Below are 25,788 nucleotides of genomic sequence, written 5' to 3' on the forward strand. Positions count from 1 at the left end.
GTCTGTAGCCTTTGCTGAAGTCATAGTGCCTTAGAGTAGTGAAGAATACGAACAAACATATTTCCTAACTTGTTTTTCACTTGAAGAGAGGGCCTCAGCAGCAGAGTCCATGGGAAAAGATAGTTTCAAAATTCCCAGTGGCATTCTCAATACCTTGGAATGATTAGTGTGATAGACTGAGTCATCAACAAATTCAAAACATACATGGTCACAAAAGTATGAACCAAGCATATATGTACTGGACACTGTTCTGCATCAAGCAGATCCATGTAATAATATGATGTTCTCCTGGATTTTTATACTCTGGCTCTTGCAAATTTCCAAATTTGTCTCTGCTTTTATACTTAATATAAGTAGATGTTATTATATAATCACTGAAGAATTTCACCATGAAGGAGATGTTGTGATTGGTGCGTTTTTCCCTCTTCATACTTACTACACTGGGAAGAAAATGCCACATCCAACTGTACCATATCTTTATTTGGATAATTACATACAGTACGGTAAATTATTTATTTTTCAAGTTCAGAACTCTTATGACTTAGAGTGTGTAGCCATTAAAATTTACTTATTGTTTATTTTTTATTTTGACAAATTCACTCTTAGAGTTTCTAAAATCTTATCATCAGTTTTATTTTCCTTTTAGATTATTTTCCTCAGGGGAAAAGGAAATGGAAACTTCGATTGTATTCACTTTAGTTTCATCATTTGAGTGTTAACCATAATGTCTTATTTGCCATTCTTGTTATGCCACAATATCTGAATAGTTTTAAGTGTTATGATTTCAAGGAAGAATGGTTTATTCTAAGCCTAACCCTGTTTTTCTTAACGTTTTGGAAGTTTTGATTGCACCTGTGATATTAGATGTCAGTAAATGAAAAAAGTTCTGAGTATTTGTTGTGATACTTGAGTAAAGAGTCCATGTGTGTTACATGCAGCGGATTACATAGTTAACAATGTCACAATTAGAAGTTGTGAATAATTCTGTGCTCCATAGATATTTCATCTGTCTTATGTTTTATTATAAGTGTTTGTTTGATAATTTCATGTTTTTTTTCCTCAGACAGCTTTCATGTGGGTGCCTGTTTACTTCATTGGCTTGCAGTAGTGATTCTTATTCCTATATATGTATCTACCATGAAATAATGACTATGAGAGTTTCATCTTGGTGCTGTTTCTTAGCTTTAGTTACGTAATTCAGGTTAATTAATGCATAGTGTCAGACATATATTGCTGAGTTGGGCATAAATATTCATGAATGTTTCTTAATCAAATAAATAAGATGTTTTTATCCAAACCAGACCTTCCTTTCCCAAGAATATCTTCTTATATGTGTATGGGTATAGTTAGTATAGCATGGAAATAGAACAATACACTTGTAAATCCCTGTGAATACATAAAGAAACGTGTGGGAAATCAGGTGGAAAATGATCAAAAGAAATACATGAAAACTTTTAGAATCCCTAAAAGTGAATTTGTCAAAATAATAATTAAAAAAATAAGGTGTTAAGTTGAATTATGCTCTATGAGACAATACTCTGTGCTTGTAAAATATTTTGAGTTATTAAGACATTCAATCAAAGGCTGTGGAGGTGAAAATGTTTAGATATAAATTAAAACTTAATGGTTTATTTGTTTGATAAATTTATTTTGAATATTAAAACATATCAAATAGAATTTGTTATTTGAATAAAATATTTCATGGTATTTCTAATTTTTTAGGGAATCATATGTTGACTCAAGGAAAATCACAGTATTTTCTTAGATACTTAGTAGATGGGGTAAATTTGGTTGTTGGGTGGTGTCTCTTCTGTTTCATTAAAATTAATGCTCCTTATAAATTCACTTTTCTGGTGCCCCATCCTCTCAGAAGTTCAGGTATCAATGTTTATGGATATGTGTTTCTCTTTATTTTATGCAGCAGCAAGCCCTTCACTGTAAAGACTGTACTTCCAGATACATGAGCAATTAATGTCTGGTTTAGTCATTGTAAATCAGCAGATTTATTCCTATGAAAACCATTGAACTTGCATAAAATCAGAAAAAAATAAGCTAAATTAATAACAAAATTCATTAAATTTTATTATACCATGTTAAGAGTATTTGTCATACATTGTGTTCCTTATGAATATGAAATTATTTTAAGAAAAATGTGGCTTGTTTTATAGTCACATTCATGGTACAGTATTTTTTTAACTTATTATCACTGATTATTTGCATGTGTGTACTTTTGACGTAGCCCACATCTGCAGGTGAAGGTAAAACTGAACAAAGTGTTCTCATCCTACAATGTGGGTGCTAAGATCAAGATCAGGTCCCTAAGTCCAGCACTGGGATCCTGCAATGCCTTTGTCATATTATTGACCAATATGTCAATCCTTTGGTTGACATATCTTGAATCTGTCCAAGTCAAACTCAGAATTTTCTCTATGGTTTTATGAGAGTGAATTATTTTCCTTCACATCAAGTAAAATATGGGTTTGAACATATGTATCAAGATTAATTTCATCAAATATATATTCATTTTTACTCTTCATAGTTTGATAAAATTGATGTATCATAAAAGTTCAATTCTAGGCAATTTTGCTTTTAATATACTTTATTATTTTATTGGATTTATACAACTTTTGAAAAATTTTACATGTTAAAAGACAAGCCAACTTTCTAGAACTCCTCTCATGTACAAAATGCTGTTCTATATTCTTTCTACCATGTCTTCCCTCATGTATATTAGCAGTGAATATGTATGTCTCTATTCCTAACTATATTGTGATTCTGAACTGGCTTTATGATTGATCTAACTCTTCCTTTGAATTTCAGCAATGCAGTTTTTCGGTACAAAAACATTGGTTGATTTTGAATACAAACATAATTCCTTCTTGGCCTTATTTTTATTTAAATTAAGTACAAAAGTTCTTCCCTGGTGTCTACCCTGTTGTAACCACTAGCCTTCTTTCATCCCATTTATACTTTTCATTGGCAATAATGTCATTTTTTTTTTTTGTTTTTTGTTTGTTTGTTTGTTTGTTTGTTTTAGCTCCTTTTTACCATGTGAATTCTAAGGAAAACATAATCAGCAAAGGTATATTCAATCAAATTAAAAAGTACAAACAAAAGCAGCTCATAGCATATACTGCAGGCTTTGTGGAATAAGTTTGTTTGGCAAGTTATCACTTTGGTAAGAACTGATAGCCCTTTTTCTCAGCACTGTATGGATTATTTTGCTATCCATCTTATAGAGATGGATGTGTGCATTCAACTAAAACATTCACAGTCCATATGTAATAAGACAGGTGTAGACAGATTTTATGTAAAATCTTGACTGGGGAAGATTATAACCTTTCCTATGAAAGAATATTACACATCCGTTAAACTGTCTCATAGAATTCTTTAGTTACCTGTAATTTTGTGTGTGTGTGTGTGTGAGTACGTGCTTGTGCCCGTGAGTATGCATGTGCGTGTGCCTGTTTTGTAAGTTTAAATCTTCCTGGGCAATAAATGAAAGTTGAATCCATGAAATTAACATGAGAAAGGAAGCACAAAAGAATTTGCATAAAGAATGAAAGAGGGAAATGGTGCAATCATTTTATAACTTAATAAAAGAAATGATAAAAATAGCTTTCATTTTCCAAATATATTTATTATAAATCAAGTGATTTAAAAGTTAGGTGTGCAAAAGATAGTGATCAAATGTGTTTTATTGATGTTGCATCTGATCATTCTTTTGTGACTATAGATTTTTTTTCTAATTTTTTATTAGGTAATTTCTTTATTTACATCTCAAATGCTATCCCGAAAGTTCCCTATACCATCCCTGCCCCGCTGCTTCCCTACCCACCCACTCCCACTTCTTGACCCTGGTGTTCACCTATACTGGGGCATATAAAGTTTGCAAGACAGACCAAAGGGGCCTCTCTTCCCAATGATGGCCGACTAGGCCATCTTCTACTACATATGCAGCTAGAGATAGGAGCTCTGGGGTACTGGTTAGTTCATATTGTTGTTCCACCTATAGGGTTGCAGATTCTTTCAGTTCCTTGGTTACTTTCTCTAGCTCCTCCATTGGGGGCCCTGTGTTCCATCCAATAGCTGACTGTGAGCATTCACTTCTGTGTTTGCCAGGCATTGGCTTAGCCTCACAAGAGAGCTATATCAGGGTCCCTTCAGCAAAATCTTGCTAGTGTATGCAATGGTGTCAGCGTTTGGAGGCTGATTATGGAATGGATACCTGGGTGTGGCAGTCTCTAGCTGGTCCATCCTTTCGTCTCAGCTCCAAACTATGTCTCTGTAACTCCTTCCATGGGTGTTTTGCTCCCAATTCTAAGAAGGGGCAAAGTGTCCACACTTTGGTCTTTGTTCTTGAGTTTCATGTGTTTTGCAAATTGTGTCTTGGGTATTCTAAGTTTCTGGGCTAATATCCACTTATCAGTGAGTACATATCATGTGAGTTCTTTTGTGATTGGGTTACCTTACTCAGGATGATATCCTCCAGGTCCATCCATTTGCCTATGAATTTCATAAATTCATTGTTTTTAATAGCTGAGTAGTACTCCATTGTGTAAATGTACCACATTTTCTGTATCCATTCCTCTGTTGAGGGGCATCTGGGTTCTTTCCAGCTTCTTGCTATTATAAATAAGGCTGCTATGAACATAGTGGAGCATGTGTTCTTATTACCAATTGCAACATCTTTTGTATATATGCCCAGGAGAGAGGTATTGCTGGATCCTCCAGTAGTACTATGTCAAATTTTCTGAGGAACTGCCAGACTGATTTCCAGAGTGGTTGTACAAGCTTGCAATCCCACCAACCATAGAGGAGTGTTCCTCTTTCTCCACATCCTTGCCATCATCTGCTGTCACATGAATTTTTGATCTTAGCCATTCTGACTCGCATGAGGTAAAATCTCAGGGTTGTTTTGATTTGCATTTCTCTGATGATTAAGGGATGCTGAACATTTTTTCAGGTGCTTCTTAGCCATTCGATAATCTTCAGTTGAGAATTCTTTGTTTAGCTCTGTGCCTAATTTTTTAATGGGGTTATTTGATTTTCTGGAGTGCATTTTCTTGAGTTTTTTATATATATATACATATATACATATATGTATATATATATAAATATATTTATATATATGATATTCATTCCTTATCTGATTTAGGATTGGTAAAGATTCTTTCCCAGTCTGTTGGTGGCCTTTTTGTCTTATTGACAGTGTCTTTTACCTTACAGAAGCTTTGCCATTTTATGAGGTCCCATTTGTCAATTATTGATCTTACAGCACAAGCCATTGCTGTTCTGTTTAGGAATTTTTCCCCTGTGCATATATCTTTGAGGCTTTCCCACACTTTCTCCTCTGTAAGTTTCAGTGTCTCTGGTTTTATGTGGAGTTCTTTGATCCACTTAGACTTGATCTTAGTACGAGAAGATAAAAATGGATCAATTCGCATTCTTCTATATGATAAACGCCAGTTGTGCCAGCACCATTTGTTGAAAATGCTGTCTTTTTTTCCACAGCTCGTTTTAGCTCCCTTGTCAAAGATCAAGTGACCAAAGGTGTGTGAGTTCATTTCTGGGTCTTCAATTCTATTCCACTGGTGTATCTGTCTGTCACTATACCAGTACCATGCAGTTTTTATCACAATTGCTTTGTAGTACATCTTTTGGTCAGGAGATTTTGGATTTTTCTGCTCTATTAGTAGTGATTATTATTTAATTCATCACACCTATGTAATTCTCAAAAACCATATATATCTTTAAATTTTTGTATATATTTATTTGAATATACAATATTTATACATTAGAAAATGTCATTGATCTAAGTTCTCAAATAAAACATCCTACTTATTAATTCCTTCTCTTTGGCTATATTATTTCATTTATATTTTTATATTTTTACTTTCATTTAAAATTAATATTTGCTTATTTTTGCCTTTTCTGTTTGTGATATAAAAAGACTTTATTAATAATTTAATAAAAAATGAAGTTAATTTCAAAACACTTGTATGGAATCACAATGGACCATTATAATTAATTTCATAGATATACTCAAGTAGGTACAATAAGCCATTTTCCTGTATTCAGACTGCCATGTTGTTGATCTTGACTTTTGTGTTTCAACACCTCTATTGCTTGCCATCATATTGATATTATTATGACTACCTTTTCTCTTTCTTCTTGTGTGTGTTTATGTCTTTGTTTATGTGTGGATATATGAGCCTTTCATGCTTGTACCCATTGAGTCAGGACTTATATTGAATCCTCAATATTTGGATGTTTGTGAACTGCCTAATATTATTTCTGGGAATCAAACTTAGATTCTCTGGAAAAATAATACCCTTAATTGCTGAGCAGGACTTCCTTCCCATCATAAAAATATTCTTTGAAAAACTTGATAATGTATTTACACTTATTAGCAATTCAGTGCAAGATATGGATGCATGGGATAAAACACGGTTAGATATTAAAACAGGTTTACAGAGAATGGAGGATTAGGCATGCCCCTTATAGCGTTTGCTATTTGGACTGTACTCAGGAAGGCATAGGCAGATGACAAAAAAAAGCCATATGTGTACAGGAAACATTGGATTCACCTTCTTGTGAAGGGACTCCATTACTACTGTCTCTAAGGATCTAAGAACAATATTTATTCCTCGACATAAAATCAGAGAAAAGTAGCTCAGGTAGTGGCAAATCAAAATAGGAAAAATCAGCCTCTGAGGAGAAACTGTCTTAGAAAAGAAACTATCAAAATATCATAAAAACAAGCGCCCTTTCCTACAGCATTTAAATATTAGTCATTCCATAAGACTCCTGAAAAATATAAAAAGAAACCAAAGAGTTCTACCAGATCTGCTGCTGGTCTTTTCCAAGCTTTGTAACAGGGTAAATTGTTAGGCGGTTTCCCAGTGAATATGGAGAATAGCAATGAGAATAAGGATCTCTATGGGAACCCTTTCTATTTAAATTGCTCAAGACTCCTCATGATTAGCTTGAAATAGTTATAGCCTGCCTAACTAAAGAAGAATTTTTACTGTGGAGATTTTATATATATATGAACTTGGCTCAAGAAGATTTATGTAATATATCTGAAAAAAAGAGAAGAATGAAAGAGTTAAAATATGAAATGTTTATGGGAGTGGGGGAACAGTTTGAAGAAACAACTCACCAAAAAAAAGAGGTCTATTAAAAGTTGCAGCTGCAGTTCTAGAAGTATGGAGATGCTCACCCAGTGGAGATACAAAGACCAACAGGCTTGCTAACATAATGCAGAAACCAAGAAAATATTTTGAGGCCTCTGTTCCTCAGCTGATAGAGGCTCTGAAGCAAAAGATAATGTTTTAAATCATCACAGGGATGGAAATGGAGAAGAACCTGAGGAAAAGAAGGTCCAGTGACAGATCCAAAGTGGGATCCAGCTCAAGGGGAGATCCCAAGGTCTGACACTATTACTGATGATATGAATCGTTCACAAAAAGGGACCTATCATGACTGCTTCCCAAAAGACCCAACAAGCAACTGAAAGAGTCAGATGCAGATATTTCCACTCAACCAATGGACAGAAGCTGTTGACCCCTGCTGTTGAATTAGGGAAGGCTGAAAGAAGCTGAGGAGAATGGTGATCCTGCAGGAGGACCTGCAGCCTCAATTAATCTGGACCCCCAAGATTTTCAAACACTGGACCACCAAACAGACAGCATAAACCAGCTGATATGAGGCCCCCAACTCACACACAGTAGAGGACTTCTGGGTCTGTGTTCATTCACAGATGATGCACCTATCCCTCAAGAGATTGGATGCCCCATGACTTTAGAGGTCAGGTGGGTTGGGGGGTGGGGGCATCCAGGTGGAGAAGGAGTGGGGTGGGGAGGAGGTATGGGATGTGAAACAGTTCAAGGGTGGATGTCTGGGGCGGGAGTGGGGAATGGAATATAGAGTGTGAAAAATAAATTAAAAATAAAAAATAGTTTCAAAAATAAAAATAAAATAAATCATCTGGCCTTTGAGAATGCTACACCTACATGACAATCTCTTCTAAAGACTAAAAAATCTGGAACATGATTTAAAGCATGTGCTGAGGTTTCTACTTCATATTTTCAAGGTGCAACCATTAAAACAATCTCACAAGGTCAGAATGCTCTCCAAAATTTTACTAGTCAAAAACAGAGAAAAATTAATAAATAGGGCCTGGCATCCAAAATTATTCAATTAACAAGCCTAGATATATCAGCAAACAATATCCCAGTTCAGCACAAGGTGCCATAAATTTTAATGATCCTGGTCCCACTCAGAACAGAAATCCAACCAAGTATCCTTGTCTGAAAGGGTACCATTGGCATAAAAAGTGCCAAAGTAGCTTTCATATAAAAGGCACTGCCTTATGTGGTGCTACTGTAATCCCTAATAATACAGGAGTCTTATCAAACCAGGGAACTTACCTCAGACCACTCAAACAATAGAGGTAATTCAGAAGTCTCAGGGAACCAATCCATTTGTCAGTGGAGAACTATCCAAGAGCTGCAGCTGACAACCCCTGGCAGTACAGAACTAAACCTCCTCAAAAATATTTACTCATGACTCCTTCTCAAATAGATTACCTTAATTATTAAGATCTTAAAATGATTTTCCCCACACAAGTAACCTTTGCATAGCAAATGGAGCTAATGACAATATTTACTGTCTTTTAAATACTAAGGATAAGCCACTTTTAAAAAATCTGTGTCACTCTTTTATAGCTATTTTACAATTTTAGTCCCAACTTTAAGGATTACAAATCTTGCTAAAATGTAGAAATTGCCTTTTCTCTATTGGATGTGTTCAAGTTGATTCTATGTTTTCTGGTCCTATGCACGAAGGTAAGGATAAATTTAATTCATTGGAAAAAAAAAGTCATTACATTTTCTAGGAAAGTAACTTAGTAAAATCTTAAAACAACATTAAATCACCTATGAACCAGGGAAACTGCTCCTGACAAAGTTTAATACAGTTCTAAATCAAGTTCACTTTGTGTTGCCCTAATACTTTTGAGGGTGGGGCCATCCCAGAATATAACTTGTCTAGAAGAAATAACATTATTGAAGAAACCTAAATCTTCTTCCAGAAGTTATCAAATAGCAATTTTTAATTTTTTATTTATTTGTTTATTTATTTTTGTGCTTTTAGTAGAAGTGGGCCCCATAGACTCATGTGTGTAAATGCCTGGCCCATATTGTGTTGCCTTGTTGGAGTAGGTGTGGCCTTGCTAGAGTTACTGTGTCCTTATACAAGGGTGGTTTAGGACTCTAAGGAGCTCAATTTTGCCCACAGTCTTTATTTCTGCTGGTTGTGGATAAAAATGTAGAACTCTCATCTCCTTGTCCAAAACCATTTCTGCCTGCACACTGCAATGCTTCCCACCATTATGAAATGGACAAGATCTCTGAATTTTAAGTTTACCTTCATAAGACTTGTTATGGTCACTGTGTGTCTTCACAGACAGAAGTTGATATTATAATGGGTTAATGCTTTGAAGGGCAGTGATTTTCTGTTAGAGGAATATTGACTTTGGGACTTTTTTTTTTTCTTTTTTTGGAAAGCAGTAAAATCCTTTATGTTCTGCTTAATGAGCCAACCAAGGAAGAATGTGGAAAAAAGTGTTGTGTAATTTGACCTCTGTGATCCTGAATCAAATGAACACAGAGGAGATGAATATTAGTTTCCTAGAGATTGCTATTTAGATATCTTGAAAAAGAATGATGCTGCCTTTTTAGCTAGTTCATAACGTGTGCCTGAATCTAAAGTGTAGTGTTATAGATTTATTTCATTGGCAAAGGAAATGTCAACCCAGCCTCTTATTGACACTGGCATGTGGTCATTAGTATTTAAGGATATGAAGATATGTAAAGAAAAGTACAAAGCTGAGAAACAAAAATACACAATGTACAGATTGAGTAGGAAAAAAATGTACTAAAAACTGTCACTAATTTTATTCCTGTGTTCAAATGCTTACAGAGATTAAAAGAAAGTATGATACTAAATAGAATAAAGGGAGTGAAAATATCTGGGCAAAATTCCACCCAGCTGTTCTTACAATTTGTGAAAAGGAGTTTAATGCCATCAGCCTTTTCTACAGATTGAGTTTCAGGATATCCAAATTTAGAAAGTAAAGGAAAACAATAGGAGTAGAAAACAGTTAAAGATTTAATTTTACAAGGGAGCCATGTTCCTGCCCTAGCATGGAGCATAACTTGGCAGGTTTAGCCATGTGGTTCTGGAATTAAGAGTCAAGGATTGGAGAAATGTATTCTGGCATCTTTCTCTTTGACTAATGACATCTGTGAAGGCCAGGATTATATCAGGTGTGTCTGTGCAAGGAGACCTATTATAGCCATTATGTCAAACTCCAAAGGAGAAGCCTGGATTGCCTCATGATGATGAAGATGACAGAGATGTGGTATAAGTGCCCAGGGACAGTGCTAACAGGGGAAGGAAAAAAGACCTAGAGAAAGAAGTGTTTTGAAGTCAACAGAGATGAAAGGAACTAGAGATGGAAAGCACATTTTAAAATCAGACATGAAGTTGCAGAGTTTGTAGTTGGCTCAGCTTGTTTTTGGTCTTCTTTTGGTTCAGTATTTCCTCACTATGCTCTTTTTTTTCTCAAATTTGAAATGGTATTGTAAATTCTGTGCCATTATATGTTGGAGGTATGTGATCTACATTTTTATTTTTATTTTTCAGGGGATTTCATAGAATGGTTGAATACATTTCAAAAGAAATTTTGAACTTTGGACTTCGAACAAACGAGTCTATTTTAGAGTATGGTAAATTAAATTAGAGTAAACGTGCTTAGCACTATTTTATGGCTAAAATCCTGTCATGGTCAAGGAATGGAAAGTAGTGGATAGGAATGGCCCCATAGACTGTTCCCTTTAGATATTTTGATTGTACTGTGTGGCAATATTAGAATGTGTGTTCTTGTTGGAGTAGGCATGGACTTGTTAGAGTGGGGTTACATGTCTAAGAACAAGTCTAGCCTTTGTGTCCCAGTTTCTACTTTTTCTGCCTGTAAAACACTCAGATAAAATTTGAAGACCATTTCTTTCTGCATGTATACTTTCATGGTTCCCACCATGATGATAATAGACTAAAACTCTAAAATTGTAAGCTAGCTCCAGTTAAATGTTTTCCTTTAAGGGAATAGCCTTGCTCATTGTGTGCTCACAGCAATAAGACCCTAAGAAGAACTTCCTCTTAGATAGGGGTTAAACTTCTTGCTGACCTCTATTTTCCTTGCTGGGGTTTTGATTCACTTAAACATTCACAACTCTTTGCTTGTTATTTTATTTAGTGTGAGATGATACATATAACTTCCCTCTTGTCTTGAGAAGTCATTGATTCTCTGAGGTTATTGTTAAGCTAAGGTTCTTAGTTTCTTTCTACTGCTTTTCTCCTAAAATTTTAAGCACTGGCAAAGAAGGAAAATTTATACAATGAAACCTTAATGATTTTTTTTCCTGTGATCAACTCACTTTTACAGAGATATTAAGTAATACTATTTTGTAAGTGTGATTTGGGCCTTTTGGAGTAAAATTTATTTTTTCCACAAACGATATTATTAAACAGATAAAGAGATGTTTCAGAGAGTAGAATATGCTCTACTAAGTATGAAACACTCAGTTCATACCTCCCTAAAGAATATGAGTACATGCTTGAAATCCAGTGATCATTTGGAAGGTAGGAGAGAGAAATAAAGGAATCTCTATAGGCTTGCTGTGTAGAGATCTAGGCATATGTGATAAGAAAATTAAGAAATCCATCAGGTAGATATGCTGTGCAAGACTTAATTCCCAATAGTCTAGAAGGAGACAGTAGGGTATTTCTGAGTTCAAGATCAGCTTGATATACACAACAACTTACAGTCAAGTCATAGACACTGTGTTATTGAGTAAACCAAGCAAGCAACTGAGCATTAAATAAGTGAAATGCATAAATGTATGAGTGTATTGAAAAATTAATACATAAACAAATAAATAAAATATACTATAAGTATTGTGAACAGCTAGGAATCAACCTGGGGTTGTCTTGACTTGAACTTATCCTTTCTGAACTCCATACAACTGTACATTCTAGAGACTTGAATATACACAGTCACACATAAAATCACCATAAATAGACATAATGATAAAAATTAAAGGACATGGTACTGCATTTATTTAATCTCCTCTATTCAGATACAGAAGCAGGATTCTCTATGGTTTTTCTATGATACTAATAATTCCATTCTGCCATAATAAAAAATTATATCAGAGAAATGGCTTCCATGGCCACATGTAATGAAATGATCTTCAGAATATTATTAAATTAAGATACTTTTTCTTTTAATTTGTTAGGTTGGTAAGAAGTAGTGGGTTTTCATATGTGAAGACCGCAGAAGGTCAAAGACCTACATTCCAACAAATGTGCTATGTGGGTGAAAATGATTCTTGACTTGTAAACAGAATGTATAAAGAATCAACATATGAAATATAAATAATACATGGTTTGAGAATTTATAAATAATGAGTAGTAATGGTAAAAGAGCTAGCCTAAACCTAACATACATACCGAATCTAGTTCATATATTCATGGTGATCAAATTAAATTAAATGTCTCACAGATTTAAAATTAAACCACATAATTTACTATATAAAATATGTAGATGGGTGTGGTATATTTGACCATCCTCTTATGTGTTTTATGCTACATACACAGGTATAACTTTAAGAACTACCAGTATATTCTCACCCTGCTATTTGCCATTGAAGAGATTAATAGGAACCCCAATCTTTTACCCAACATATCTCTTGGATTTGATTTCTACAATGTCAGATTCACTGAAAAGGAGACTCTTGATAATGCTGTTATTTGGCTCTCAGCTCTTGTGCAGAGAAAGTTTTTACCTAATTACAATTGCAAAAAGAGAAATTTCACTGCTGCACTCACAGGAACAACATGGAAAACATCTGCCCAAATTGGGACATTGCTTCAACTCTTTAAATTTCCACAGGTGGGACAATTTTGATTGTGGGAACATAGAGTCAGTTCTCTTTGTTCATATTATACGTTTCTTTAAACTGAAAGAGTGATTGATCAGTTATCTAAACATTAAAGCAATACCCAGTCACATGAAGTTTAATCCAGATTTTTCTTGGTTGTAAGAGAAAGGTTCTTGTAGTAAATGAAACAAGGCAAGTCCTTGAAACGTACAAGCCTAACAGAAATTTCTGTAAAATGTAGCAACTGGAATGTGCCTTTAAAATACTCTCATGTTATCATCTATTGCTTCAGGAATGAAATGTTTTGATATTAATATTCTTCCTCTTCTTTCCAATTTGCTTCAGATTACTTTCGGGCCTTATGATCCCCTCTTGAATGACCATAGTCAGTATTCTTCTCTCTACCAGATGGCCCCCAAGGACACATCTCTTTCACTTGCCATTGTTTCTTTGATGGTTCATTTTCGGTGGTCTTGGGTTGGTCTCATCCTTCCCGATGACCACAAAGGAAATAAAATTCTGTCAGATTTTAGGGAGGAGATGGAGAGAAAGGGAATCTGTATAGCTTTTGTAAAAATGATTCCAGAAACATGGAATTTATATTTTGCCAAATTCTGGGAAAATATGGATGAAACAAATGTAATAATTATTTATGGTGACAGTGATACTCTAGAAGGTCTAATGAGAAATATTGGGCAAAGATTATTTACATGGAAGGTCTGGATCATGAACATTGAATATAATGTTTTTGACAGAGCTGATTATTTCATGTTAGACTCATTCCATGGAAGCCTAATTTTTAAACACAATTATAGAGAGAATTTTGAGTTTACCAAATTTATTCAAACAGTTAATCCTAATAAATACCCAGAAGACATTTATCTTCCTAAGCTGTGGCATTTGTTTTTCAAGTGCTCATTTGCTGACATTAGCTGTCATGCTTTGGACAACTGTCAAACCAATGCTTCTTTGGATTTATTACCTAGTCACATATTTGGTGTGGCCATGAATGAAGAGAGCACAAATATTTACAATGGTGTGTATGCTCTGGCTCATAGCCTCCATGAAATGAGACTTCAGCAACTTCAAATGCAACCGTATTTAAATGGCGAAGGGATGGTTTTCTTTCCATGGCAGGTAATAACCTTCCTACTGTATTGATATTTGCAACAACATTAACTTAGGTATTATAAAATTCAGTTATCTTGTCCACAATCACAGAATTGTTTGTCAAGACAGTTTCAAGTGTATAATATTGTGAAATGGTGTGCAAGATACTAGGAGCCAAAATGCTTAGTCAAAATCAAGTTCTTGTCATCAATATTTAGCAGTACAACCTTCTTATAGTAATAGTGGCAACTAATATACTCATTGCTTTATATATTTGTTACAAAATAAATTAAAACAGTGACACTTAAGTGAAACAATGATGGTTTGTTTATATAGAAATCATGCCTTTTAATTAATATCCTCATATTAGACACTGGAGCTCTTTATACATTCTAAAAGAAAATAAATCTTGCTAGGTTTCAAAAAAGTTGGTATTTTCATAGATCACTAGTCATTGATTGCTTACTTGAGCTTGGTTCTAATTTTCTACTTGAAGACCAATAATAATTCAGAACCAGATTAATATTCTGATCACTCAGGTTTCAATTAGTCATCATTAATGGAATCTTCAGCAATGTTATAGCCACATAAAATTTAAGAACAATAAGACACATTCAAAAGTCAGTATTTTATTCTGCCCCTTGGGTACAATGTAGCATAAATTTATGTTTCTCTTTCAGCTTAACACTTTCCTGAAAGACATTGAAGTGAGGAACAACAGGAGTTTAGATTGGAGACAGACAATACATGCAGAATATAACATTCTTAACCTTTGGAATTTACCAAAGGGTCTTGGATTAAAAGTGAAAATAGGATCCTTTTCTGCAAATGCTCCCCAGGGTCAACAGTTGTTTTTATCTGAACAGATGATACAATGGCCAGAAATATTTTCAGAGGTCAGTTATATATTATCTAAATGCTTTGTGCTTATATTGTTTTCTGATATAATGATCCTTGACTCAAGTTCCATTATACTTTGAGTATCAGTATAAAACTACATTAAGTAATTCTACTATACTGGGTTTTGATTTTCCTTGATTCAGATCAATGTAAGTATACAGTGATCGATAAGTCCCCCATTGCTAACTCATAAGAGGATTAGGTTTCCTCCATTTTTCACAAATTAGGGATGGGACACATAGTAGAGGAAATATTCATCTCAAAATGACTCATGTGTTAATGCACTGGAAAAAATTCTCTCATTTGGGATTAATATCATAAAACAATATCAAATTTTTTATTATATGTTCAAAAACCATGACCAAAAATGACTTTTATAACAAAAACTATATTTTGTTTTATGGTTCTAGAAGTATCAGAGTCTACCAAGGATAGAAGCATGACAACAAATGCTCATACTGGGTACAGACATAGGAAATGGAAAGAAAATGTTTCTATCCACACATATTAACAGGAAATAAAATTAGAAATCTGGAATTGAGGAAATAGTATAATCTTTCAATTCCCAATCACTGTGCCATAAATTCATCATCAAGTTTGAATCCCCTACAGTTTAATAACTTCCCATATACTGTCACCAAAAAGGAAACAAGCACTACAATGCTTTAGCCTATATGGAATATTTTTCTTTCAAAATACCATATAATAACTCCATTAGCATTCCTAAACTGTCCTTTGATTCTCAATATGTCCTACCACATCCAATGTTTAATAATAACTTGAAAGAACTTACAGAATAATTTGAGGGTACAGGTCATTATATTTGAAGATTTTTAGATATAAAAGGGTGCTGATGATATAATATCCCCTAAATGCAGGAAGCAATGAATACCACAGCTCTCTTCTATCTTCTCTGAAATTGTGACATTTGTACAATAAATAATGACATTTAAAATTTAACTGAAACTTTTCTCCTTAGCTAAATTTATCTATAGATGTCCTCCAACAAATATGTGTTATTTGCTTCAATGATAATTATAATTCCTCTCAAATTGACAGTCAAGATTCACAATAATTGATGGAAGTTGAGATGCTCAACACAGGTGTCAGAAAGTACCATGATAGTGTTAGTCTAGATGGATACTATGGACTCTTATATCTTGTTCTAATCACTAATGTTTCACAAACTTGTCCTTAACTGATTAGGATTACAAATATTTTAACACTATAATAATTCTCAGACCAAAATTTAAGCAAATTTGCCTCCCCAAAGGTATAATCTTTTATTTTATTTTTTTTACTTTTTATTTTTAAATTTTTATTGGTTATTTTATTTATTTACAATTCAAATGGTATCCCCCTTCCTGGTTTCTAGTCTGCAAACCTCCTACCCCATACCCCTTCCCTGGCATCTATGATGGTGCTGCTCCCACCCTCACCCCTGCCTCATCGCCCTAGCTAGCATTCCCCTATGCTGGTCATCACACTTTCAGAGGACCAAAGGCCTCCCCTCCCATTGATGCCACAAATGGCCATCCTCTGCTCCATATGCTGCTGAAGCCATGGATCCCTCCTTGTGAATTCTTTGGTTGGTGATTTAGTCCCTTGGATCTCTGGGGGTTCTTGTTTGTTGATAATTTTGTTCTTCCTATGGGGTAGCAAACACCTTTAGCTCCTTCAGTCCTTAACTCCTCCATTGGGATCCCTGTACTCAGTCAGATAGGTGGCTGCAAGCATCCTCATCTGCATTGCTAAGGCCCTGGTAGAGTCTCTCAGAAAACAGCTGTTTATGGCTCCTGTCATCAAGTACTTCTTGGCATAAGAAATAGTGTCTGCGTTTGGTGCCTATATATGGGATGGGTGGCACAGTCTCTGGTTGAACTTTTCGTCAGTCTCTTCTCCACTCTTTGTCTCTGTATTTTCTTTAGATAGAAGCCATTCTGGGTAAATATTTTTGATATGAGTTGGTGTCCTCATCCCTCAACAGGGGTCCTTGCCTAACCTATCGATATGGTCTCTACATGTTCTCTCTCCCCTTTATGGGGTATATCATCTATTATCATCCCCGACGTATCCTGGGAATCTTTTGCTTTCCTGGCATCTGGGACTTTCAGGTGGCTACCCCCAGGTTCTATCTCTTATTACTACCAATAATCTTTTAAATAATTCTAGGTGTTAACAACAATACTTTGCCCTTCATTGACCTTTAAAAACTCAGTTTTTATGATTTTTAATAAAACTCTAAGAATTAGGTAACATTCTTTTCATTCTTCTCAGATCCCTCAGTCTGCGTGCAGTGAGAGTTGTGGGCCTGGATTCAGGAAAGTAACCCTGGAGGGCAAGGCCATCTGCTGCTACAAGTGCACTCCTTGTGCAGACAATGAGATTTCTAATGAGTCAGGTAAATGCAGATTTTATGGAAAATTTCCTATTTCTCCACTGGATTTCACAATATTCTAGCAAATAAAAAAGATCTGAGTAGAAGTCAGATGAACTTTTTCAATTTCATTTTTAAATGAATTTACATGTCATATTCATCACCATCCCTTTGAAATAGCTCAACATAGCCATTACAAATCATTCTTGATTTATATCTTTAATCCAGTGCCAATATTGGTATTGGAAGATACAATATATTCCCCTGTACTTTTCAATGTTTTTTGTTTCACAGTGCCATTTAACTTAACATGTATTAATAAAGTACCAAAGAGTTTTTCAAAATGTATTTCAATGATTTTTAAGAACCTTATAAGGTTCTTATGCATCTTCATAGTGATTAGGAACAGCTCATTTCTCATTTTTAGTTGTTTGATAATTTCATACAAGGTGTTTTCATCACATACACCACTCATACTCCTCTTAGATTTATTTGCCACTTCCCTAACTCCCAAAATTTGTAAATAATGTATCTAATTTAGTTCATGATACTTATGTATACTTACATGTGTGCATGTCACTTGAAGGTTCTTAACCAACCAGGTTCTGCACAGTGAAAAAGAAACTGATTCTATTCCCAGTAGATATCAGTTGCTAATATCTTATTTTCTGGAGAGGGTGGATTCATCATGACTACCTCCAATATCTAGGCTGAAATTTGTCTGGGATAATTCAGCATGCATCTAACACATTTTCTCATGTGTTATGAATTTATGGGAACAATTTCTCTGTCTTCAGAAAACAGTATTTTGCAGCGTTCTGTCCAATGAACTTTCTGGATTCTCCTGGATTAGAGTTTTGTAGAACTTTTTATTGTGCTATTGGAACAAATACTCTTAATCTATAAACACACTCCACAGTTAATGGATTAATTTATTTATTTACAATTAGTCATGGTCCCCACTGTTTGGCCACCCTCCAACAGTTCCTTACTCCATTCCTTCACCCCCATCTTGGCCTTTCTGCTTCTAAAAATTCTTAAACTCTGTGGGTGGTATCCTGGGTGTTCTATGCTTTTTGGATAATATCAACTTATTAGTGAGTACATATGATACATGTCCTTTTGGGTCTGTGTTACCTCATTGAGGATGGTATTTTATAGTTTTTCATGTGTTTGTCTTCAAAACTCATAATGCCCTTGATTTTAATAACTGAGCAATATTCCATCGTGTAAAAGTGCCATATATTCTATGTCCATTCTTCTGTTATAGGACATTTGGGTTGCTTCTAGCAAATGAGGCCACTATGAACATATGCGAGCATGTGTCTCTGTGATATAGCGGGGCATTTGGGGGGATATATACACAAAAGTTGTATAACTGGGTCTTCAGGTAAGTCTATTTCCATTTTCCTGAGGAACTGCCATAGAGATTTCAAGAGTGGTTGTACAAGTTTGCAATCCCAAAAGCAATACTGGAGTGTTCCACTTTCTCCATCTCCTTGCCAGCATGTACTCTCATCTGTTTTTGATCTCAGCCATTCAACTTGGTGTAAGGTGGAAACTCAGGGTCATTTTGATTTGCATTTCACTGATCAATAAGGATTTTAGTTCTTAAGTGCTTTTTAGCCATTAGAGATTTCTTTGTTGTGAATTCTCTGGTTTATGCTCAGTTCCTTGATCCACTTGGACTTGAGTTTTCTGCAAGGTGATAAATATAGATCTATTTTTATAATTCTGAAGACAGCCTGTTAATTAGACCAGCACCATTTGTAGAATATGCTTTCTTTCTTTCTTTTTCTTTTTTGATTGTATGTTTTTGGCTTCTTTATCAAATATAAAGTAGCCATACGTATGTATGAGGGCTTATTTCTTGATCTTCCTTTGATTGACCTGTCTATATTATATATGTACCAATACATTTATTTTAATCACTAATGCTCTGTAGTATAGTTCAAAGTCAGGGATGGTAATTCTTCCAGAGGTTCTTTTCATGTTAAAAATATTTTTGCTATGCTGGGTTCTTTATTTTAATCTTTTATTTATTTTTTTAACTTTAAATTATTTTTTAATTGAGGAATAATTATGACAGTGTAGAATAGATAATTTTCAATTTTCACCATGGCTGAATAATTTCAAAGTGACATTTTTAATAATCTTTACCAGTGTTACTTTTTTTTAATTGGTATTTTTCTCATTTACATTTCCAATGCTATCCCAATTGAGAATTACGCTTTCAATGTTTGTGAAGAATTATATTGGAATCTTGATGGGGATTGCATGTTGATTGCTTTTAGTAGGATAGCTATATTTACAATATTAATCCTACCAATCTATGTGCATGGGAGATCTCTCCATTTTCTGAGGTCTTCTTCAATTGCTTTCATGAAAGACTTGAAGTTAATGTCACACAGATCTTTCACTTACTTGGTAAGAGTTACATCAAGATATTTCATACTATTTTTGCCTTTTGTGAAGGATGCTCTTTTTATATTTTTCATACCCTGTTTATCCTTTGTGTAGAGGATGGCTAGTAATTTGAGTAAAATTATTATACAGCTACTTGCCTTAAGTTGTTTATTAGCTGTAGAAGGACTCTGGTAGATTTTTTTTTTGAGGTTGCTTGTGTAAACAAACATATTATCTACAAATAATAATATCTTGAAAATTTCTTTTCAAATTTGCGTCCCCTTGATCTACTATTGGTGTCTTATTGCTATATCTAGAACTTTGAGTACTATATTTAATAGATATGGAAAGACTGGGCATCCTTGTTTTGTCTCTTAATTTAGTGGGATTGCTTCAAGTTTGTGTCCATTTAATTTGATATTGGGTAATGGTTTGCTATACATTGCTTTTACTATGTGTAGGTTAGGGCCATGAAATCCTGATCTTTCCAATACTTTTAGTACAAAGCAGTGTTGTATTTTCTCAAATGCTTTTTCAGCTTATAATGAGATAATCACATGATTTTTCATTGAGTTTGTTTATTTAGTGTATTATATTAATGGAGTTTTGTATATTGAACTATCTTTACATCTCCAATATTCTACAAGAGAATTACTACAGCTGATATAACTACTCAATAATGTGGCTGGATACCAAATTAACTCAAAGAAATCAGTACCTTCCTATTCATAAGCAATAAAAGGTCTGAGAAGGAAGTTAGAGGGACAATACTGTTCATCATAAACACAAAGAATATCAATTTCATATAGCTTTAACCAAGTAAATGAAAGATTTGTATGACACAAACATCAGGCCTGTGAAGAGAGATATTGAGGAAGATATCAAAGGTGAAAACATAATCCCTTGCTTGTCCATCAATCAGTAGGATTAAGATAGTACAAATTGCCATCTAACCAAAAAAAATGTCCAGATTCAATGCAATCACCATCAAAATTCCAACACAATTCTTCACAAATTTTGAAACAACAATTTTCTACCTCATATGTATGCTTCTGATTCTTATGAAGAGCCCACGCTATTTTCTTTTAATACCAACTTTCAATAATAATGAATATGACTCTCAAAATTTCACACAAGCAAAATCCTTACACACACACACATGCACACACATTCTCATACACACACACAAATGTATATAAACTGAATTTTTGGATGTATCCTGTTTATGCATAAAAAGAGTCATTCACACACTAAGAGCAAATCTGGCTAGTGTATGTTAATTATATTATACAACGATATGCAGCTCAAAGAAATGCTAAACACTGTAAATTTGAAAATGCTGGTGATAGAAAGTTGAACAGTAAGGTAATCCTATAATTTATATGTTAAAATATCAGTTCAATGTTATTAATGGAGTAAAATTGACACTCTGGTTATCAATTATATTTTAAGAAATATAGAAATATTATGTAATCCACTGTCTTAGTTAGGGTTTTACTGCTGTGAGCAAACTCCATGAAAAAGGCAACTCCTAGAAGGACAACAGTTATTTTGGGCTGGCTTAGCAGTTCAGATGTCCAGTCAATTATCATCAAGGTAGGAACATGACATCATGCAGTCATGCATGATGCATAGGAGGTGAGAATTCTACATCTTCTGAAGGCTGCTAGTAAAAGACTGGTTTCTTGGCACATAAGACAAGACCATGTGCACAATGACACATTTCCTTCAACAAGACACACTTACAAATAGTGCCACTCCCTGGGCCAAGCATATTCAAACTAGGTCTTGCCACTCCTTGGACCCCATAGGTAAGTTTAAACACTTGAGGCTATGGAGGCAATAGCTAGACATAGCAGTATAAAAAAGTACATTTTTTTCCAACTGACAACATATTTTTCAACAATGTCAAAACTCCAATTTCAAGTCTCTTCAGAGATTAATTCAATGTAATCCTCAAAGCAAGACACAAACCAGTTGGAAAAACTCAAATTCTGGATGTCCGTATCTGATGTCAAGGAGGTCTTCAGATTTTCATATTTGTTGACTGCAACAAACTTCTTTCTCCTGGGCTGGTTCCAATCTGTGGTAGCAGCTTTCCTCAATGGATATCACATGGCTCTGGAATCTTGAACATTTTGGGGTTTCCAAGGCAACTTCAACATTATTGCTTCTTCTTTCAGTGTCTAGAATCTACACATGATCTTCTAGGCTCCTCCAAAGGGCTTGCATTATTTCTCCAGCTCTGCCCTTGTGGCACTCTAGGCTCTGGTTGACTATACTCTACTTTTGCTGGTGGTTTTGGTAATCATCCCATCTATTGACATCTCCAGTACACTAGAGTATTGCACTGCAGCTAGTCTTCACCAATAGCCTTTCATAGGCACTGTTCATGGGGCTAAGCCTCAATTTCCTTGCATGACCCCTTTAGTCCTGGGCCATCAACTGCATCTGAGGCTTTGCCTTCACTAATGCCATTTGTTGGCTTCTCACAGTTCCAAGCCTCAGCTACTCTCTGTGACCCCTTCATACTCTCAAATCCTGTAATATTTGGGTGACTCTAACATCAAGTCAAACTACAGTTCGAGGTACAACCTTGGCTATCTCTTCCACACAGCATTTTTACTCTCATGAAAACACTTCCCAGATGATTTCACCTCACTGATGCTGATCTATTCTTAATTATTGATAATTTCTTAGCTCCAGCTAACCAGCATCAATTGTTCTAGTAGTCACCTTCTCTTACTCAACTCATAAGCCAGAGCCACATGGCCAATGCTCCTGAATTTGGCTGCTTACTGGGGCTGGAATATGGCTACCCCTTAGTCTAGTACCAGATTTTGTTTTACAACTCCCTAACTGCATAAACTTGGCTATCCTTGGACTTGCTCTATAAATTGATCTTGAACTCAAAGATCTGTGTGGCTCCGTCTCTAGAATGCTGTGATATAGTGCATGTACTATTTATCATATCTGGATTAAGTTTTTCTTTACTTGGTACTTGCCCTCTCACAGGCTGGCCTTAAGCTCAGAGAACTGCTTCTCTTTGTCTCCTGGGATTAAAGGAGTGTATCACCATGCCTTGGCCCAAACTTTTTATGGCCACTGTTTTCCATGATCCCAGTCAAAGTGAAATCTTCTAGGAAAAGATTGACTTCCAGGTGTCTTGGATGAGGGTCTTAAAGCCTACTTCTACAATGACGAATTACTTTCAACAAGGCCACACTTCAAAACAGTGCCACTCTCTGGGCAAGCATATTCAAACTATCATACCAACATAAAGTATTTTATAAATTTTAGAGCATCCATCTTATGTTAATCATAATATCTATGAAGATATTAAAAGGTTCCAGAGCAGAGTATTATAATTTTTTTCCAAAATTTCTCACATATTCAAAGAATATTCTATTTATGTGAAAAAATATGTTTGCTTCAAATGTTATAAAAAGTATTATTGAGTGATGTTGAGTAAAATCTAATGTAATAAGTCTATTCCATAAACTCTAGCAGAGAATGAATACAATTTTAAAACACAAGGAATTTTAAGAGAAAACTAAATTTAGAATTCTCATGTAAGAAACCATTATCTGAAATATTTTGCAAAAATTATTTCTTCTAATCTAGATTTCTCATGTTTAAGTTAAAAAGTATCTGTGGATTTTGAGTACTATCAGGGCCACAGTAGGTTTTTGCAATGTAATATAATACTGTAGTTATTTATAAAAATATTACAGCATTATCAGTAAAGTCAGAGAAATACTGTATGTAAAGAGAACAAAGGCATTTAGATAGTAAAATTTAAATCACAGTAATGAATACTTTTATGGAATTTATCAGAAGTTGATGGGTACTTGAATTGATACAATACTGTTCTTTAAAAAGGTAAGGCTTGAAACTCAACATATTTTCCAACTGAAGCCATCTCCAGTTGTACATACACTGGCTTTGCTGAATGTACAGACTGACTATTAAAATGTAAAATGTAGGTATAGAGAGCACAAGGAGTTGTGAATAAAAACTGAGGAAAGGAAAGTTGTGTGATGGTAGTATTTAAAGAAAGATTGTATCAAGTCCTACTGTATGTGAACATAAATATGGAAAAATAATGTAAGGAACTAGGTGTACTTTATTAATCTAGTATTATGCATACAAGTGTACTAATTACTTTGTCCCTGAGAAAACAAAGTACAGTGACTTGTATGGCAGTCCCTGTAGTTAGTAATGTCTAAGAATAAAAGGAATCACCATAGACTAGACTCCAGATCTCATGATAACCTATATTTTTGACCAGATGTAGACCAGTGTGTGAAGTGTCCAGAGGGTCATTATGCAAATACAGAGAAGAACAACTGCTTAGAAAAATCTGTGAGCTTTCTGGCATATGAAGACCCCTTGGGGATGGCTCTAGCCAGCATAGCTTTGTGCTTATCTGCACTCACTATTTTTGTTATTGGCATATTTGTGAAACACAGAGACACTCCTATTGTCAAGGCCAATAATCGAACTTTGAGTTATATTTTGCTCATCACACTCACCTTCTGTTTCCTATGTTCCTTGAACTTCATTGGTCAGCCCAACACAGCTGCCTGCATCCTTCAGCAGACCACCTTTGCAGTTGCATTCACTGTGGCTCTTGCCACTGTGTTGGCCAAAACTATTACAGTGGTTCTTGCTTTTAAGGTCAGTTTTCCAGGGAGAATGATAAGGTGGCTAATGATATCAAGGGGTCCAAACTACATCATTCCTATCTGCACCCTGATCCAACTTCTTCTTTGTGGAATATGGATGGCAACTTCTCCACCATTCATTGACCAAGATGCTCATTCTGAATATGGACACATCATCATTTTGTGCAACAAGGGCTCAGCTGTCGCCTTCCACTCTGTCCTGGGATACCTCTGTTTCTTGGCCCTTGTGAGTTATACCATGGCCTTCTTGTCTAGAAACTTGCCTGATACATTCAACGAATCCAAGTTTCTGTCATTCAGTATGCTGGTGTTCTTCTGTGTCTGGGTCACCTTTCTTCCTGTCTACCACAGCACTAAAGGGAAGGTCATGGTGGCTATGGAAGTATTCTGTATCTTGGCTTCCAGCACAGCACTCTTTGCCTTCATATTTGGTCCCAAGTGTTACATTATCTTGTTGAGACCAGAGAAGAATTCATTTCGTCATACCAGGAAAAAAACCCACATTCCAGTTCCTAAATTATAGTTTTAGAAATGAATTTAGCTTTTATGTTAATAACTTCATAAGGATGATCATTCATCTATCAATCTAAATTATGTTATACAATTATAGTTTGAATACAATTTTATCACGTTTTATTCTTGTATCAAATGATATAATTGTGTTATTGTCTGAAATCCATTTATTTTCTATGTTGGAAAACCATAATTGTTCTAGTGATTCAACTTCTCTTAATCTAAGACCAGATGGCTCCATTCCTGGATCATGTCAAATGTTTCTGTCCTTTCTTGATAGAAATTCATCTTTTTCATTCATTGTTTTAATTTCATTAAAATTCTTGAGTATTGTACCTTCTGCCTGAAATAGAAAAACATTTACTTTGGAAAGTCCATATGGAATATGATTTCTTACTGTACATTAATTAATCATCCTGAAACTTAATTGACATATAAGTAATATTTAAAGTTATTATATATTTATTTTTAATGTACCATATTTGAAAATGGACAACATGTAGTATGGAAAGCTTTCATGGCATTTAATTAATTTATAATTATATGTTTTCATCTTTCATATTGAAACTACCACCCATCATAATTTAAATGAAAAAATTTATAACTTTATAACTTTTTAGTTCATGGCATTATGTTTTGCATACTAAGTTAGTGTAAAGGTTCATTTTGAAATGTATTTTACTATCCAAAGTTAACCATGTGCCCACCAGAGCAATCCACTTAGAGCCCACATTCATAGTTTGAGATAATCTGTGACATGTCCAGATGTTTGAAAGTTAGCTGA

At 34.7% G+C, this 25,788-nt stretch overlaps 1 protein-coding gene across 1 annotated transcript; it reads left to right on the forward strand.

Annotated features, from left to right (window-relative positions):
* The first annotated feature begins 277 nt into the window (after window positions 1-277).
* Vmn2r124 (vomeronasal 2, receptor 124) lies at window positions 278-25,014 on the forward strand. The gene is made up of 6 exons (NM_001271883.1): window positions 278-498; window positions 12,727-13,021; window positions 13,356-14,147; window positions 14,801-15,016; window positions 17,298-17,421; window positions 24,095-25,014. Exons 1-6 carry the CDS (start codon window positions 278-280, stop codon window positions 25,012-25,014), a joined length of 2,568 nt encoding a protein of 855 aa, NP_001258812.1.
* Window positions 25,015-25,788: the final 774 nt, after the last annotated feature.

The sequence above is a fragment of the Mus musculus genome, chromosome 17 (genome assembly GCF_000001635.26).
Source record: "Mus musculus strain C57BL/6J chromosome 17, GRCm38.p6 C57BL/6J".
NCBI classification, from domain to species: Eukaryota; Metazoa; Chordata; class Mammalia; order Rodentia; family Muridae; genus Mus; species Mus musculus.

Coding starts and splice junctions, on each gene's coding strand:
- Vmn2r124 (NM_001271883.1), top strand. CDS start 278: ATGATGTTCTCCTGGATTTTTATACTCTGGCTCTTGCAAATTTCCAAA. Junction 499..12,726: donor TATTTGGATAATTACATACA/GTACGGTAAATT, acceptor CTACATACACAG/GTATAACTTTAAGAACTACC. Junction 13,022..13,355: donor AACTCTTTAAATTTCCACAG/GTGGGACAATTT, acceptor AATTTGCTTCAG/ATTACTTTCGGGCCTTATGA.